Source organism: Numida meleagris, chromosome 3, assembly GCF_002078875.1.
Source record: "Numida meleagris isolate 19003 breed g44 Domestic line chromosome 3, NumMel1.0, whole genome shotgun sequence".
In the NCBI taxonomy this organism is placed as follows: domain Eukaryota; kingdom Metazoa; phylum Chordata; class Aves; order Galliformes; family Numididae; genus Numida; species Numida meleagris.
This window is the reverse complement of record NC_034411.1, coordinates 8,944,078-8,961,968: the sequence shown is the minus strand read 5'-3', so window position 1 is coordinate 8,961,968 and position 17,891 is coordinate 8,944,078. Positions and strand designations below refer to the sequence as shown.

Sequence of the window (17,891 nt, the reverse complement as noted above, 5' to 3'; positions counted from 1 at the left end):
ATTGTCAGCCACTGATACCAGGGCAGAGCGGAGGCTTAAAGATTCAGGCCAGCTCTAATTTTAGCTGGAGTGGTTTTCTCACCTCTGCTTGCATCAAAAGCTTTATCCCGGGATCAGGATTCAGTGTCAGCTGGCAGGGATTTGTTAGCAACGCCAGCACTTTTATTCCCACCACCGCTACTCCACAAGGATGAAAATAGCCGCCTCAGTGCAGCCCCTCTCCCTCCCCTTGACTGAAGGGGCCAGCAGCTGGCTCCCAAGCCCACCCTTAACCTTAGCAAAAGCAAATTCTGCCAGTTACCGTAGTTATGCTCTGTGACACAGCACCTCAGCACAAGCAGCTCCCTTCTGGTGGACTCTTTAATTCTCTGCCCCAGCTCTTAGCAGTGCCACAAGACAGCATCAGCCTTATTTACTACATTAACCTTCAGTCACAGCATGACAATGCGGGAACTTGCTTCCTGGTCTTCCCTCCCCACCACCCTTTCTATTTGCCGTTCATTTTTCCATATCAACCCCCATTCCCAAAGCGTTCTTGACACCAGCAAGATCATAGGTTTACATTCACACACACGCACACACACACACAGGGTTTTCTGGTTGCATGGCTGCAGGGAACTTGGAGAGCTGGGGTGTAATACATCACTGCGGGCAAGTGCCCCGAGCTGCAGACAAGCCACACCACCACGCACAGGCTGCGACTCTTGGTGAGAAGAAAGTGCCCACATGACAAAATGATGGGTTTTGCAGGGTGGACTTGGAGCACATAGCATTGGTCTCTCCACCCACACGACTTCATCCTCCAGAGCTCTTGTGCCCTCTTACGCTGGGAGACAGCACAAGGTCACTACCCAGTGTCTAGGGAAACACGAGCTTTCTGCAGTCCTTAATGGTACTCCTACCACATTATCCTTTCTCCCCTTCCACTGATGACAGTGCTCTTACCTTCAGCAGGAGAAGACTGCCTGTGACAGCTGGGATCTCTCTCAGGGCTCTGACAGGCTGTAGGGTAGAGGAAGCCAACAAACAAGATTGCCACATGTACTTTTTGCTGTGCTAACTTCTGTGGACTAGCAGCTGCACTGCGCAACAATCAAATGAGTTAAACTAGCCCTATAAGCGCAGCTTGCAGTCTCCTTTCTGATAAGATCTCTAGAATAATATTATAATAAAAATAAGTTAGAAAAAAATATCAATTTTCTTTTTACTAGTTCTAGAGGAAGGTTCAACACTGCCCTTTTCCTAGCTTCCAAAAACCTTAATGGCTACACAACAACTTATCCCATGCACCTGTGCAAACAGGTGGCAGGAGAGCTCATCTGAACTGCATTAAAACTTACCATTTAACCCCTGCTTCTCTCTACTTGCTGCAACTCACACTTCATTGGCTAAATTTGACTTCTCTGTGGTAAGACATTGCCTCTGTTGCAGGGAAAGTATCTTGGCTGGAGAGGTTTTTTGTTTTAAAAAACGCAACAAAAGAGCAAACAACCACCTAGACAGAAAATAGGTAGCAGCAGGCAGTGCTTTATTCTCATTTACTCTGGGGCATGCATGAAAGGAATGCTCAAGGCCAGCAGAGAGTTAATAAACCAGTTACACAAGTTACTTTTTAAACCTACTTTGCAAGTCCTACAACTAAACACATAAAAAATATGCTAAAAAAAAATTATTGCCTAAAAGCAGACCTCATGCAGCAGCCAACTTCAGCTGCTTAATGAAGTGACACAGTTCAAGATCTGCAGTTTAAACTCAGCCACCCTCTCACATTCTTCATTCCCACTTAGTGCTTTTGGTGCATGATGGTACTCTGCAGAACACCATCACACCTGGTTTTGGTGAACCATTACTAAAACTTCTCAGGACACCAAACTGTACCATACCTACAGAACCATGGCTTCTAGCAGCCTCTGCAGGATCTCCTGACACACCAGAGTCTCAGAGCAAGTCCCTGGCCTAGATCCCATGCCATGTCTTTGCAGAAAGACAAATAATTCCACCGCTTCAGTGCCGTACTGAAGAAGTGTTTCCTGAAGAGGTGACCCAATGCAGCAATATTATGTAGCAAGTTGGAGTTATTTAGCTTTAGACATACAAAACAGGTGCAGCAAATAAATGTAAAACCCCAGGACTCGGATGGACAGATCTCCCTGCTTATTCTTTGGCTTCCCAACCTCATGCAAGGTCCTTTTACCTGCAAACTCCCATAGCCCCAGTGTGTCTCGTACCATTATTTTTCAATTCTTTCTTCTCTCCAAAACTTCCGTTTTAGTTTCTCTCACAATTCTACCAGTATGTGAACATAGATCAAGCTGCTCTGTTTTCTTACCTGAGTAAGCATCAGCACCTGCTACTTTCAGCTCATCCTCTTTTCCTTCATGATTTCTCCCCTTTGTACTTCCAAACCTTTGTGTGGTGAAGAACTGGCACTTACCTTCTCTCCTGAATCTCAGGTCAAGTTGTGCTTATTCATCCATAGATAAGGCAAACACAGAATTTCTTAAAGGACAGATTTTTTTTCTCTTTATCTATCTTTTTAGACATTGAGAAAATGTATATGTTAAACAAAAATTTGGCTTTATTTCTTCCATGGTGCCAATCACAGCTTACCTCTCTCCAGCCTCTGTAGGACTCCCTCAGCCCATTGTTGCCCCAGGACCTCTGTGCATCAGCCCGTGACATGGGGAAGGAAAGGGGACTACAGACAAGATACATCCCTTGAAAAAGGAGGGAAATTTCAGCAAAGCTGAGGAGATTTCTCCTGTTCTGGTACCAGAGAACTTGACCTGTGCATCTGCCACTGCACTGGCAGCAAGCTATCGAATCCTGCAGCTTGCATGTTTCCAAAACCCATCTCTTACTTTGTAAGTGAATATATATGCACATCTCTCACTTTCCAAATATGTATATAAATATATTAATTTCCTTTTTACAGTTACAAATTGCATTTACACGTGGGTTTTTATTTTTTTCACGTCTATGTAAGTTCTGTAGGAAAAAGGAGCTCAAGAAATACAAGCTTTGAAAAATACTTACTTTAAAAAACAATAGCCTACATCAAAATAGACTGTATGTCTGTAGCTATAAATTCTGTAGGATAAATCTGGTGCTTCAAAACCAGAGTAAAACCAATGCCGGGGTCTCTGCCAGCTGCATGGAGGGCACCAAGCCTTCTTCACTGACCATCCAGGTCCAGAACATGCCAAAGGTGTTTTGCCACGTGTGGGGGCTGGCTGGCAGCATGCTCTTTGAGGCTGGAGCCCATCTCTCGGTGGAGACTCTTGGCAAGCTTGGTGACTGCAGCCCTGACATTGCTGCTTCGCCCGGGCAGGACACCATTTCCAATCATGTTGCTCAGGAAGAACCAGAGCACGGGCAGGGCGTAGCGCTCGACCACGTGGGCTTTCCAGGGATAAACAGATGCCACAAGCACTGCCAGGCAAGAGAGACAAGTTTCTTAACAACCTCAGTGCAAGCAAGTACCTACCTGTAGTTTTGGTTCTTTGAAGGCTTTTCCAGTCAATGCCAGCAAGTGCAAAGAACCCAGTGATCCCAAAACAGGCTGATCGTATATTGAAATGAATGCATTGACTAAGAGACATGATCTAGTGGGGAAACACTGGTGGTGGGTGGACGGTTGAACCAGACAATCTTGGAGGCCTTTTCCAACCTTGGTCATTCTATGATCTTATGTCTACTGAGGACCTTAATTTCTCCAAATCAGAGGCTTTGTGTCCAAGATAGACTTACTCAGCAAAGCACATCATACACCTTTTGTAATTTATTTCACTAACTACTTCTATATTACCAATGACAGAAGTGACAAATCTGTTTATCTCCATGAAGAAGTTGTCTAAACCAGCTGCAGAGGATTTTGAAATGCAGCTTAGCGAAATAATAGAAAGCTTTCTAATAAAGAGGATGATTTCTCTTTGGTGACCTTTGATGAAAAATGCCACAAGTCTAATCTGGCAGTGGCCTGTACTCAGTGGCACACAGCAAATGGCAGTACTATACCACATTTCAGAGCTCCAGCCCACAAAAGATGTGTGAAGCTTGACAGTCATATTAGAAACATTGATGACTAACTGGTATCTTTGGCAGAAAGGTCTGATTTGAGCTTTTTTCTCTCATACTTGGTGGCTTCTAATGAGCAGCTGTTTCCAACTTCAGAATGTCCAAGATAATAACCCAGACCCCACTGCTACAGCATTTCAGCATCTGACAACTTTGATAGCATTTATCCAGACAGTGCTCCCTGAAAGAGGGAAATAAAGATACAAACTCTTACACAGTGGGTTATCTTTAATCAAAAAACAAGCACTCCGGCTCTGAAATCTGCTCTCAGTCCATTACCCAAACTGAACTGTATTAAATGCAAACAAAAATTTACTACAGACAGACTCTTTGCATGGCAGATTTTGCTGAGAGATCAAAATCTGAAGTGGTCAGGAGACAGAGCTCTTATTTTCTGTTCAGTGGAAATGTTATGCAGTAACCATTCATTACTCTATAGGGGAAGGACCTTCATTCTCTGTACGCTGGTAACCCAGCATCAGTCATCAACATTTAAACAGCTGCTGCAAGTACTTAAGAACAGTTCTGGAAAACAGAACAAGGTTATTATACCTATTTTTAAATGGAAGTTGATTTGAGCATAAGTGCTTATTAAGCACAGCAGTCTCTATGGACTTTCTTAGGAAAAAGAGTTGCCTGTTCCCTCTGAATCCCAGAGAGAACATCTGCCCTCTCTAGAATAGTCCCAGTTTATGTTCAAATGCTTTCTTTCAAAAAGAGATTAAAACAACTGTAAAATTAAATTATATGTTTATGGTGATTTACTTTATTCAGATGATCTTTAAAGGCAGTTTTACATTCGCTGTGGCTAAACACATCCTTTTGAGATTCATAATGAAGAAGCAAAGCATATTAAACCTTGGATTAAAAGATGCTGGCATAATTAGCCATGGATTTAGCCCTAATTAAAGCAAGGTTATAAATAGCCTCCTCTAGCATTTACTGAGGTTATCATTTCTTTCACTCCTTGGCTGCTGCCACTCACAGTAAGCTACTATTATAAACCAATTATCAGCTGCATTTGTAGTGTGTAGGACACCACTGATACAGAAGCGGGCTGTTTGCACACCCTGAAATGGTCAGAGCAACATGTCACATCTGCAGCATATGCAGGGAGCCTATGTGGGTCAAACTTTTCTGCCCATTTCTTCCCCAAAACCTTGGCCTGCATATTCACCTTCCCTGTAAGATGTCAACTACAATGTCTGGGCTCTGCAGGATGCAGCCTCCAGCATTTCCCACAGTAAGACAAGAGTCCCATACTGACAAATCAAACCGATCCTCAGAAACACCAGTTGCCACACATTTTTCTATAGCATTGTCATTTGCTTCAGAAAAGGGAGCTCTCAGAGTCTTCCCTGACCTTTCCTGCACTGGACCAGGACGGGGTATTTTTAGCCCCTCTCATTCCCAGAGGGGCATCCTGAGATGCCCCAGTGAGAGCTCAGCACCCAATCTCACACTGCATACTGTGACAGCACGCAGGCAAACCCTGCCAGACACAGCTTCTAGGTGTATTTTGCAGGGTGGACAAGCCAGGGCCTTCTGGTGTTTGATGAGCTACTGAATACTCAAAGGAATGCCCACTCAATATCTGCTATTTCTCAAGAGAACACTCAACTTAAAAGCAGAGGTTGGCTGAAGCAGACAGTACCTGAGAGCTGCTCTGTGACATCCTGCATGGCTCGGCCGCTGAGGAAACGCACTCGGTGGGCCAACGCTTGCAGCAGTAACACGTTGTCTGAAAGAGAAACGTTGATTTCTGCTCACTAGAATAGGTTGTAAGGGTGAAAAAAATAAAAAAGAGGCAGAGGTAATGGCATTTTGTAAATAAAATACATTTCTGCTGGTTTCTGAGTTTGCGCTTTCTTTAAAGCTCACTTGAGAGGACTCAAAATTCACAAAGAAAAGCTTTCATGTCACACCTATAAATTCAAAGTAAAGTGCTGTACAAGGAGAAGTGTTACACATTTCTTGTCAGGGCCCTCAAAATTTAAATCACATGTAAGCAGGGCATGGGTTTTGCGTGACAGAATTTTGCAGAGGTGAACTTCTCCCACCTCGAAGAAAATGGGTGAGAAGGCCCAGAAGTCCATACAGCCATTCACTCCTAGTGGATAAACCAGTGTTAAATCTGTAAGTTACCTGTTGGGACCTACAGACAAGATTCCAAGTTACTTTTATCAGAGAGAATTACCTACTCATCGTCAGTGCCAGCTCCTCTCAGGCTCTTGTAACATCTCTGAAATCAGACCTTGGCACAGAGGCTGAAAAATGAACTGATTTCCCAGTACTTGACTGTCATATAAATTTAAGTTTTTCCTGTACTGCCTGTTGTTGATTTGAGGTCTTCTCTTAATTATAAAGTGTTGTGCAGATTGGTCTGCAGTCCTCCAGTCTTACCCCTTTGATAAGCTGAGTAAAGCTTCTCTTGGACAAGGAATGCTTGTGGGGTGGTTTTAAAATAGAACTGTGCTATTAAGAGCTCCTTTTAACATGAGGTATAAAAAGAGTGTCCCTACTGATCTTTTGGCAAGCATGCAGTAAAGGATTGATTCCGTTATTTCAATTAATTTTCTGCTTTGGTAATTACAGTCTTCTTGTTCACCTTTTCTAACAGACACTTTGCTTTTTTGCTCGCACTCCTGCAATATTGGCAGGTGCTGTTCTTCTCCAGAGAGTTACCCTACAGCTGCTGCTTTGAAAAAAAAAAATAGATAAAAACAACCCCAAAATGAGATCTAGAGATCTAATCCAGTGCAAAATGTTAATTAATACCATTGGTATCTACACAGGTTTTCATGGAAACAGTTGCGGTTTGGATGAGTCAGGGGGAATTGTTCATAGTCACAATTCACCTTCCAGTGGAAGGGCTTCAAATGCCCTGTGCCTTTTGAAACACTAAAAGCACCAGTCAATAACAAATTTACCCAAACTTTGCTTTAGCTGCCTCAAGAGACCAAAAGACTGAGTGGCGTTGTTGGCTGTTAGAGACAACAAGGCAGCAGGCAATTCAGTTCTTACTAACTTAGCTTTAACTCTCTGCATAAGGTGCCAGCTAAACCTGCTGGACACAGGACAGGCCCAACACTCACAGTAGGAGCAAAAGAATCTGCTTCTCCGTAATCTCGTTTTCACTGTGTTCAGCTCTTTGCTGTGCTGTTACTTACGGGAAAAGATTTCCCTTCTCTTCCTGGGGAGGGCTGATGACTGAGCGCTACAGGGGCTGCCCTCCTGACCCCACACCCCGGTGTCAGGCAGCAGCACATTTCTTTCATGACAGGGGACAGATGAGGATGAATGTAAGAGGAGAACAAGGTCTACGTCTTGGTGTCCAGGCTTGATCTGCCCAATTTACAAGGTGGCTTTGTTTTCTGTGGGCTTTGTTTTGTTGTTTTTTACATCTGAGCAATCAAGCAATCTTAAAACCAGCTCGCACTTCTGTGTGGGTCATTAAAGGTGACAGATGAGGAAATCACACCTCAAACTTAAAATCTGCAGCACCTCAGCGCAGTTTCAGAGAAATAGCTGGGCTCTCAGCTAGGAAACTCAGTGGAGCAATGGGGCAAGACGTTGCACGTACTCACTCTAAGCTAGAAGCATTGCCCAGTCCTTCAGAGAGTTCTGTTGTTGGGTTTTTCTGGTCATTTGCCTCTTGATTTTAAATTGTAAAGGCAGAAAATTTTAAAGCATGAGGAAAGGTTTAGCTGAGACATTTCATCAGTAGAACCTTCCTTTCCCCACTAAAGCCTGAAGTCTTGAAATTTCAAAATATTTCAGACTCAATTGTCTTTTTGAATTTGTTCTAATGCCCTTAAAAATGAACAGACCCACAAAAAACATACCCTGCCTTATTGGCTTGAACCTATGTCTAGGCAAAGTCTGTTTGATTAGCAACAGATGTGCCCTGCTCCTGTTCTGACATCTGCCAGCACTGAAAATTCATGGTGATCTCTCAAAATTGGTGAGAGGGAAAAGAGGACCAAATGCTCCATGCAAAACCTTGAAGGGATCTGGTTGCCGCATCCTCTGTTAGCAGGATTTGGCAACTCTTCCCCAACCACCACAAAAAATGGGTCAGGACCAAGAGCAGGACAAGTCTCACACCCTTGTCCCCACAACCTCATACTTGGGATGTAGAAAGGTAACAAGGTCAGCAAATTCACTGGATTCACAAAGAGGCTGATGTGGAGAAAGCTGTTAATTTCCCTTTAAGGCCTGCCTCTTCAACACTAAATTTTTCAGGCGTATTCACCCAGTGCTGCATTTTCAGAGCTGACATAAATCTGTGTGGCAAGGGAATTTACAGCAGACCTTGGCTATGTAGTTATTGGCTATAGCGATCTTGCCCCATGCAGAACAACATTTGGAACAAGCCATCATTTACAGCTAGATTTATACCTGTTTGTTCTAAAGAAATGAGCTTGGCAAATCATGAATTCACTTTAAAAAAATGAAGACAAAGAAGAAAGGTGGAAAGCAGACAGGACCAACTAATACCCATAATGTAGAGTCTTCCAGGAAGCTGTTCTGCAGGAGCTCTGATGCACCACTATCCCTTCACACCAACGGCAAAGCAAATCACCTAGGAAGTCAAACTGGGCCCAAACAACATCCAAAAGTCCCTTTGTCCCCGAATTCTACCTCAGCTGTACATCAGGATTTATTGTCCAGCTCCTTTTGTACCAAAGCAGACAAGCAGCACTGAAAGAAAGCCTCCCAAGAATTTGGGAAATGCTGGTACGCATTCAAGCTTGTCTGGGAAGTGGTGCATAAGGACTGCGCCATCAGAGCTCCTTGTTACCCAGCTCACCAGTTGGAGCTGGCAAGAATTCAGGGCCTTTGATAAATAGCATAAATGATATGAGTGATCTGCAAACTTGGCATCAGCCCTAGAAGCCAAGCACTTTATCTGGAACCTGCTTTTCTGCAGAAGATTTTAATCAGCATAATAAACTTCTGGTGAACACTTTTACTGATGGCATCCATCTTTCCGAAACCAAACTCCTTGCATGCACAAATGCACACCAGCTCTCATCTCACATTTCAGTAGAAGTCACAGCTGCAGTAAATGCCAGATGAAGAGCCTCCAGGAACTGGAAACTTCAGGTCACAGCTGCAGCAGTGACAGTGGTAGCACAGGTATCATCTGTGTGCTTCTAAATCTACACCAGGAGATCAAGAGAGAAACAGAAGGCCGTATTCATCTCACCAAATTCATCTCACACTTCACTAGGAAGACGCAAACACCTCCAGCAAACTACATGGATCTGCCCCTAGTGTCTCTCCCTGGTGGAAATATGTGCAAGAAGAATAGTCAAAGTCAGCGCCTCTCCACTGGATCCTTGCAGATAGATCCTCCAGTGGATCTAGCTGCCTAAAATAAAGTGCATAAGAATAACCCAATAGTCAGAGAGAATATTTTCTGCAAACTTAGAACTGTTTTTGAACTGTGTCTTCTGGCTGCAGCCAACCCTACCAGCCCTTCCTTCACTTGGAGCTGCAGCCAGCTCTCCATCCTTGTGCTCACTGTTGTGAATTATTAATATCAAACATAAAGCTGAGCTGAGAGGAAAAAAAATGTTAGTGGAAATTCTCTGCCCTTCACTCCAATCCCTTTATTTCTGCTTTTCTAATTCTCCTTATTTCTAGGTGACTGTCTGCAAATTAAAGCAAATTGAAACCTACGGCGTGTGAGGAGAAGCGGGGGGCTAACCTCAGGGCTGTGTCTCCATATACTTTTATTAAGAGAAACATACTACCCATGCACATATAATCAGTTTGCAGAGCAGACTGCAGCGGAATAGTTCCAAAAACACTGATGAAACAAGTAACAAGGTGATCCTGGCAGGCAGCAGAACTGTGCATCCTGCGGCAGGCCGTGTGGTTCAGGACACAGAGGAGATCAGAAGCTTACCTCCTCCCTACTGCAGTAATGTGTTTTACATCTGCAGGCATACTTGTGGCCTCATGTTTGAGCATCCAGAAAAGGAGATGATAACAGGCTCCTTACCCTAGCAGAAGCCAATGTATTTCTACCCTCCAGGCTGACTATCCATCAAGAATTTTCATCCTTCATCTGATGATCTCCCCCATGATCTCTCATAACACATAATCTTATTAAAATTTAAGTCTCAATCTTCAAATTCAAAGTAACATTTTCATTTGAGCTCTACATAGCTAAGCTACTGCCTAAAGACTGCAAAAAGAGTGAATTCAAAGCTTTAGGTCCGCAAAGGCCAGATGAAGGCTCTTGGCCAGATGCTTGGGAAAGCTACCGCTGCCTGAGCATGGAACAAAGCCCAGCAGAGCAAAGAGCCTCCACCACCCTTCCCATGGCATGCTTCAAGGGAAAAACACATTACTTTCACCTTGATTCTGTGGATATAAACTTACCAGAATGCATGTCTTAAAAATCTAATTCAGTAAAAACAGAACACATGCAACTTCCCAGGAGGAAGGGAGAAAATGGTCATGACATGCTAGTTACTTCCCTCATGCTCTTGTGGCAAGCGCTTAGGATAATGCCTACAATGTCCTCTCTACTGAATTAATAATCAGACATGTAACCCAGATAATAAGCAGTATCCATTCAGCTGCGTATCATGATGAGATACAACAGATTGGGTTCGAAAGAATTCAGACAGGACTTCATAAACACCTTGCAGCTGCTGAATATTTCCACAGACAACAACAGGTATCAATAGATGGGTGTTCACTTGGCTCTGAAATGGAGAGTCCACAGTTAAGAAAAGTCAGTGTCCCAGGTCAGCCTTACCTAGGTGAGCAATGGATGCTTCCAGCACCTTCACAGCTGCAGTGTAAATCCCTGTGTGCTTCGAGTTCAGGTTGTCAGTGACTGCTGCTATGACAGAGACCAGCACTGGGTGTAAGGTGTCTCTGAGAATGGGTATAACTGAAGCCAGAGCTTCCAGTGACTGCTGCTTCACTTTCTTATTGGAATCCTGAAGTCTCGGGACAAAAACATCAAAAATCTGTTAAGAAAACAAACAACATGAAAGCTGGGTTAAAACATCTGTCTTTCTGCAAGGGATGTAGAAACAAATTCCCAGCCACTTATAGACAAATGTAATCCTTTCTGTCAGGTCAGTGCTTACTAGCACAAATTCACTGTCTTTCTGTGGGCTACTTACTATAGTGTTTCCACAACCTCAGGCTGGTTTAAAAGATTTTCAAGTAGTATTACAAGGTTTGGGTGAGAACGGGAGTTTCTCTTCACCTATATACTATTCTACTGACCCCATACTAGTAATGCAAAGAATATCTTTGGTGTAAAGATATGAAAACAATTACTTATGTTCCCCATTTTTCTATAAAGTTGTTTCAAGAACTGAAAGTAGTTTTAACTTTGCCAAAACAAGGGCTGGATGAGATCCAAGTTTTGTTTTATCTCTCTGTCTCAGAGCCTGGGCCTGGAGGAGGGTGGGGCTCTGATGAATTCTTGAGGATCCACACCAAGTCTCAGGTGAACCACCTCTCTAGGGTAGACTTCTAGGGTTTAGCTTGTGCCAGTTCTCATTCAAGCACTGCCAACCACTTCACCAGGCACCATTTTCTGGAAAGAAGGAAAAAAGCAGCTGCTAAAAGGAGAAGAAAGCCATGTCTCTAGCTATATTTGTTACCTTGGCAAAAAGAGGAGAGGACCCCTAAGAAGGGTGAGAATAGTCTTTCCTAATCAGGAAAGAGATGAAAAGGGTAGTAAATGGTCTGAATTGTGCCTTTGTAAAAAAAAGATAAGTTTACAGAAGTATCCTTTAATTTTTTATTTTTAAATCAACACAGCACGATACTTCTCTCCCTCATCCCAAGCCATTCTTCTTCTGGAGAAGAACAGCCAAGCTTTCAATGTCTGGATTTCCTTTCTTTCCACCTAACAGAGTAGGAAACAACAGAAGCTACAGCAGCAGTAAATCCCATCATCGTCTCATGGACAGCACCAACAAGGCACCTGCCAGAGAAATACATCGGACTGAAATTGCTTGCTTTGAACATGGAGCTGAATTTAATTATTTTGAGTGAGAGGGGACCAGCCTGTCCTGAATGGCTACCGTGTAGTGCTGAGACAGATGAAGTTAATTTCACTGTGACAGGCTTGGAAAGGAAACTAAAAGGAAAGGAGCTATGGAGATGGCCTAGTTACCTGGACCATATTAGCTGAGATGAGCTGGGGGTTGCTTTTGCAGTGATCTAGGAGGAGAACGACTCCTTCCATCCGTGTCTGAAATTCCTTTGCTGTCAGGAGCTTGTTAAGCTCCTTGAGTTGTTCAATCTCTTCCACAGAGCGAAGCGATGTGCGCCGAACTGTCTGATGGGGTAAGAGGAGGACATCAGAGCTGGACCTCAAATTGGAAAGTAAAAACAAAGTAAGTCCTTTTGGTGATGACATCTTCAGTTAATTGAGAGGAAAACATCTTGAGGAGACTTCCTAATGATGTTATTTCAGCTAGATCCTGATCAGAAAAGCAACTTTGATCTCATGGCAATCGTTACAGGAGGCAACCTCCAAGTAACTTTGTCACTACTGGTTACTCAGGAAAACCAAGGCACCGAGGATAGAATTTATCTCAGTTATCTTCAGATGTCTTCAAGGTACTCATCTAGCATTCCTTTGTGGGGAAAAATAGGCACTACTTCAAAGTTATGGGTTGTCTATATTACAAGGAAATGAATTATCCTGGGGAAGTGCCTGTGTAATATGTATGGGAATCTGGATAAATAGTTCATATGCATCTGAACAGGTGAATCCCACTCAGAGAGATTAAATGGCGTATCTGAAGGGATTCAGAGAGTTGGTAACGCAAATGTAAACCTCAGTCATTCAACCCACTACTGAGCTCACAGTATTGTTTCCCTAGAGACAGATTCACAGCTTAGCAAACTCAGTGGAAACAATTCCCTTAGATCAACCTCTCTCTGGCACAAGTGCAGGGGGATCGTAACCACGGTAGTGAGGTATGTGGTCATCTTCTTGCCACCACTGAGTGCAACAGTGTGCTCTGCTGTCAGAGGAAAACAGGTACAAGTAGTTTTCTCACTGGAACGGGGAGGTAGCAAGGACTAAATTCCTATCTTAGATGCTAATCTGCAGCATTGAGGAAATGCTGTCCATCAGCCAATCAATCATGGGTCTGAATGACATAGACAGCTACATAAAAAGACCACACTGAGTTGTCTGTCTTCCAGAGTTGCTCAGGAATTGTCTCGCTGATGCTGTTTGAAAACAATTGATTTAGTCAAGTCAAACCACACGCATGGAAAATGCCATTTTGAGAATAGCATCTTCATTCCAGACTGGGATCTCTCATCAAAATTACCCATATTAAAAAAAAAAAAAAAACACACTCCAGTAGGATAAGGTCCTGACTCTGAAGTCAAACAGCAGAGACGTGACCCTCTCACAGCCTCCACATCACTGTCCCAACCACTGCACTGGCTCTTCTGAGCTGCCACTGGTCGTTCTCTCTTCCTCTCTCCATTTTTGAGGAAACCTACTCCCCCCCTAGAGAACTTGCATTCAGCCTAGTGCAGAAGCAGACTTTTTTCATTCTAGAAGGTTTTGCAGGGCATGAAACATACCCTGGCACAGTTCAGCCCCACCAGAAAGATTTTACTGAAGAGAAGACATAAAAAGCTTGTCACATGCTCTGTCAAATAAAACAGAAGAGTTCAGTACCCTTCATCAGAAGGCAAGTGTTCCTGGGACGTCATCAAACCACTGTTCCTGGACTCCCCGCGGCCTTTGGCAGATGGAGGTTCAGACATACGGTCTTCTATCCCCTAAATACATATATTAAAAAAGCACATTAATTTATAAAAGATAAAATAGGAAACGATTTGCTTAAACACAGATTATAACCAGGATCACACTTATGAAGAAAAGCTCAAGAACACATTTCATAACATAAAGAGGGAGGAGGGCCAGAGATTCAGCAATGTCTGCTGCAGGTTTTGTTTTCACCAACCTAGTGCAGATTGTAGCTGTTACCATGACAGGCAGCAGTAAATCATTAGTTATGAGCACAAACAGGAATAATGCAGACTAATAGGGAACACGACTTCTCAGAGAGAAAAGCAGAAAACTTCTGGACTCTCTGGAGGTTGGCCTATTATGTTGAGAGTTGATTTGGTCCTCCCTCTCACTATTCCTGCACAAAGACACATTATTTTCTAGAATATAAATGGAGAGGAACGAAAAGAAAAACAGAGATGATTTTCTACTGGCTGCCAAATTCACAGAGTTTCTTCAAGATCCATGGTGCGTGAAAGCAGGGCAGCATTCCCAGAGTACAGACAATACTGCCACTGGTTGTGATAGCTTTGTGTATATTTGTTTATTTGGGAAATTTCTTGGCACTACTGCTTCCTTTTTCTGATGCATTCTGTAGGGTGGAGGGCAACAGGGTTTTTTTTTTAGGAGATTAGGATTTAGGGATGGAGATAAAACCATTTTCTCCTGGCTTCCTATCCTGTTTGCTGCTGATATTCAACAGACAACCACTTTATTTCTAATCACACCGATTCCTTCACTGTCTGCTGATAAACACACCAAGAAACAACAGTTCATTTCCAGAAGCAAAATGATGCAGCAGAAGAAGAATGCGATAAAGGAAGTCTAAATGCATTTAATCTCATACTGGCAATCTTAGTACTTGCATAAAGGAGATGTGTCTTCTGCCAAGCACTTACTTTCTGCTTAATTGTTGCCATAACGACTTGCAAGTCACGTGAGGGGAGGAATTGTTTCAAATGTCCATCAAATTTGGGATGACTCATCAATATACTCAGCATCTTCCGTCCATAAAACCTAATACAGAGAAGAGATAAGTGAATAAACATTTTAGCTACATAGAATTACTGCGATCTCCCTTGCCTTGTGCATAAACAAAAGAAAGAATTTAATAGAATATGCTGAGATTTTCAACTCGTCACCTGCAGTACCTTCATAAGAAGGTACTGTCCATTCAGCAATGGAGATGTTTACCTCCACCTGACACCACTGCACAGTTCTGCCAGTTGAAGAGAAGAGCCTGCAAGGACAGAGGGCAACAGGAGAATATAATTTCACAGTGAAATTGTGAAATTGTTTCTGTGATCAAAGGATGAGCAGAGTGCATCCGCTTTGCTGTCGTGATTTATTTGCAGTGCCTTGCTGCCATTCCACAAGACTTTTCCTTTTCTGGCAGAGAAGCTAGGACAAATCAATTCATGCTTACTATTTCTTATTCTGTACAATGGGTATAAACATGCGCAGTTAGTTACTTGTGTGTTCCTGCATCTACTAATGGGAATTTAGAGTAACAGTGAAAGTAAGGGGCCTTTGTTTGCGTTTATAACCTGCTATGAAACTACAGCTATCTGCAGGAGGAAATCAGTAGTTTGTTCAGCCACAGACAACATTATACTGTCAGAAAGAAAAAGCTGTAAATACCTTAAGACAACTAAATCTGCAGAAGGGATTTAGAAAGACTGAATGCTTTGCTTGAAGAAAGACAGAATTTTTTTCTAGGACAGTCTTAACCTTACCAGGAGGAAACGCTTGGGATCCTTATGTGATAATCAGTGGCTAATGCCGCTGATTAGTCTGAGCTCAGCTGATCTGAATAAAAAAATCATTCAAGTCACAGGAATTCAGCAGCAGTCCTCCTTGCTGGACAACTTCATTTTAGCCAGTGCAGTTGTTTCCCAAAACATCATTATTCACACTAGGAAGTAACTTGTTAGATATTTACTTCACCTTCCACTCTTTTGTTGTTTCATCACAGCCAGACATCAGACAGCTTTCCATTTTTAGGAGCTAAAATGAGGAATTCTCACCTTGTATCCTGATTGCAGTCCTGAGCAAGCTTGACCAGCATGTGAACGAGCAGCTCAACACTGTCACGCGACCCTGACAGGAGCTTCTCAGCTCCAATCTGCTCCATCACGGTCAGCAGGTGTTCCGCTGCGTACTTCCGCACCAGGACATTGCGGTGACTGGAAACAAGAGAGCAGAGGGGAAAGGAGAGCTCAAAGGACAGGCATCGGTCACAGCATGGTGCCTGTCATCACTGGGGAAGTGGGCATGAGCCCTCACTGCAACATTTGCCAACAGGAGAAGATACTGCCCTCAAACGCATACGTTAGCACGATACAGACGGGCTACGTACAGAGAGGAGGGAGGAATTCAACCTCCCTGGACTATCAGATAATCAATTTCTTTCCTGAAATTATCAACTGTGAGAAAGAAGAAAATGAAAGATACTCCTTGTTGAGTCATCAGAGGGCTCCCACCACAGAGAGCACTGCAGTAGGACTGGGGCTTGTTCCACCCACTTCTAAATCTGCCCACTCTTGAAAGAGCAGGAAAAGCTGTGTGGAGTACGGAGCTGTGGAATATGCAGCAGTGCAGCCAGTTTGTTTTCGGAAGCTTGGCAATTGTTAACTGTTTGGATGTTTTACCCTTTTCAAAAGCTGAGGAAAGGGTAGCAGTCATTTTAGCCAAATTGTCTTTTCTAGAGAGTGCCTACTCAAAACTATCAGACACGGCACTAATATTTTAAGGCAGCATTTGCTTCAGATACCTCATGGGAGTCTGCCTGTGAAGGCGCCTGTGAAGTGACTCACCGTCTCAAAGCCAACTTGCAGCATCAATTTGAATAGAAAGAGAAGCTCTGAGGACACGACTGTCCTCTTGGCAGGAGCTGTGCTTGTTGAGCAGGCTGTGCTGCACCCAGCCCATCCTCGCCCCTGCATGCTCCATGACCCAGCAATTAGCATCCCTGTTTCTCAAGTTAATGGCATAATGATGATGCATGTGTTTTTTTTTTTTCCCCAGAGCCTCTGTGGTTAGCGTTGTGAAATAGCAAAGGGCATTCACTGCTGCAATTGCCATTGTCCCTTTTCCCGCAAAGCCACAAGGCCATACCACCAACCTCCACCGGGGCTTTTGCTTCCTCATCATTCACTATATCTAGGCAGTGCTGACAGACTGTGAGAGCAAGTAGATTACAGCAGGACAGAAGGGAGACAAGCTGAGGAAGGGAGTAATTGGACACATTCACCTCTGAATTCACCGAAAATGCAGAATAAAGGACCCTTCCCTCTTTCTGTCCTCCCTCTGTATCCTGTCCTTTCCACCTAGCACACAATTTTAGGTGAAGGATGTCACTAAGAGAAGAACCACATACTTGACCCCACCAGCCAGAAGAGCAGCCATTGCTCGTGCAGGAGTCACACTCCCCACCATAATCCCCAGGGATCGATCAGCTGCTTTCTGAATGAACTCGCTGGAGTCCCCAGTCTTCCGGAGCAAAGCCCGAGCAACCTCCTCTACCTCCTGGTCCATGTGTTTCTTCATGATCCTGAAGAGCTCTCCAAGAGTGCTGATTGCAAAGCGAGACACCTTCGACCGGAGGTTGTTCACCTGGGGAAGACATGAGGGAGAACGTAAGAATCATCTTGTAAAGAAAATCCATTCCCCTGGGCAGAAGTCCCAGAAAACAACATGATTTTTTTTCTGTGTCCGAGTGGAACAAAAGGGCAGGAGATCACAAGCACAGAATTTACTCTAACACCAACTTCTTTTGTGTCCTCAGGCCCACTTACAATCCAATTTCAGTGAGACTGCAGGCCTAAGAAACTTCATTCCACATAGAATAAAGCAGTCTACTTAGCCCACACTGTTACACTATTTTGATTTTAGACCCTTCCACTGAAAGAAAAAAAAATTAAGAGCTGACAAGATAGAGGAACAGAGGCACTTTCCTCCTGTCCAAAAATGTAACACTGACCATTTAGCGCTCAGGAAATGGAGT

At 43.5% G+C, this 17,891-nt stretch overlaps 2 protein-coding genes across 16 annotated transcripts in view; both read right to left on the bottom strand.

Moving 5' to 3' along the window:
- Window positions 1–2,404, bottom strand: part of CLIP4 (CAP-Gly domain containing linker protein family member 4) — a 47,842-nt gene extending 45,438 nt beyond the window's left edge. For both annotated transcript variants that reach the window (XM_021391791.1, XM_021391793.1), the window contains exon 1: window positions 946–2,404. The gene's annotated coding sequence lies outside the window, so the exon portion shown is untranslated. The remainder of the gene's footprint in view (window positions 1–945) is intronic.
- The window catches only part of TOGARAM2 (TOG array regulator of axonemal microtubules 2), a 48,835-nt gene continuing 33,886 nt past the window's right edge, over window positions 2,943–17,891 (bottom strand). For all 14 annotated transcript variants that reach the window (XM_021391783.1, XM_021391777.1, XM_021391778.1 and 11 more), the window contains 8 exons: window positions 17,265–17,500; window positions 15,913–16,071; window positions 14,785–14,902; window positions 13,772–13,875; window positions 12,239–12,437; window positions 10,856–11,072; window positions 5,732–5,818; window positions 2,943–3,432 (listed from right to left, as the gene is read on the bottom strand). In XM_021391783.1, the coding sequence (XP_021247458.1) occupies window positions 3,176–3,432; window positions 5,732–5,818; window positions 10,856–11,072; window positions 12,239–12,437; window positions 13,772–13,875; window positions 14,785–14,902; window positions 15,913–16,071; window positions 17,265–17,500 (1,377 nt within the window). In that variant the 3' untranslated portion in view covers window positions 2,943–3,175. The remainder of the gene's footprint in view (window positions 3,433–5,731; window positions 5,819–10,855; window positions 11,073–12,238; window positions 12,438–13,771; window positions 13,876–14,784; window positions 14,903–15,912; window positions 16,072–17,264; window positions 17,501–17,891) is intronic.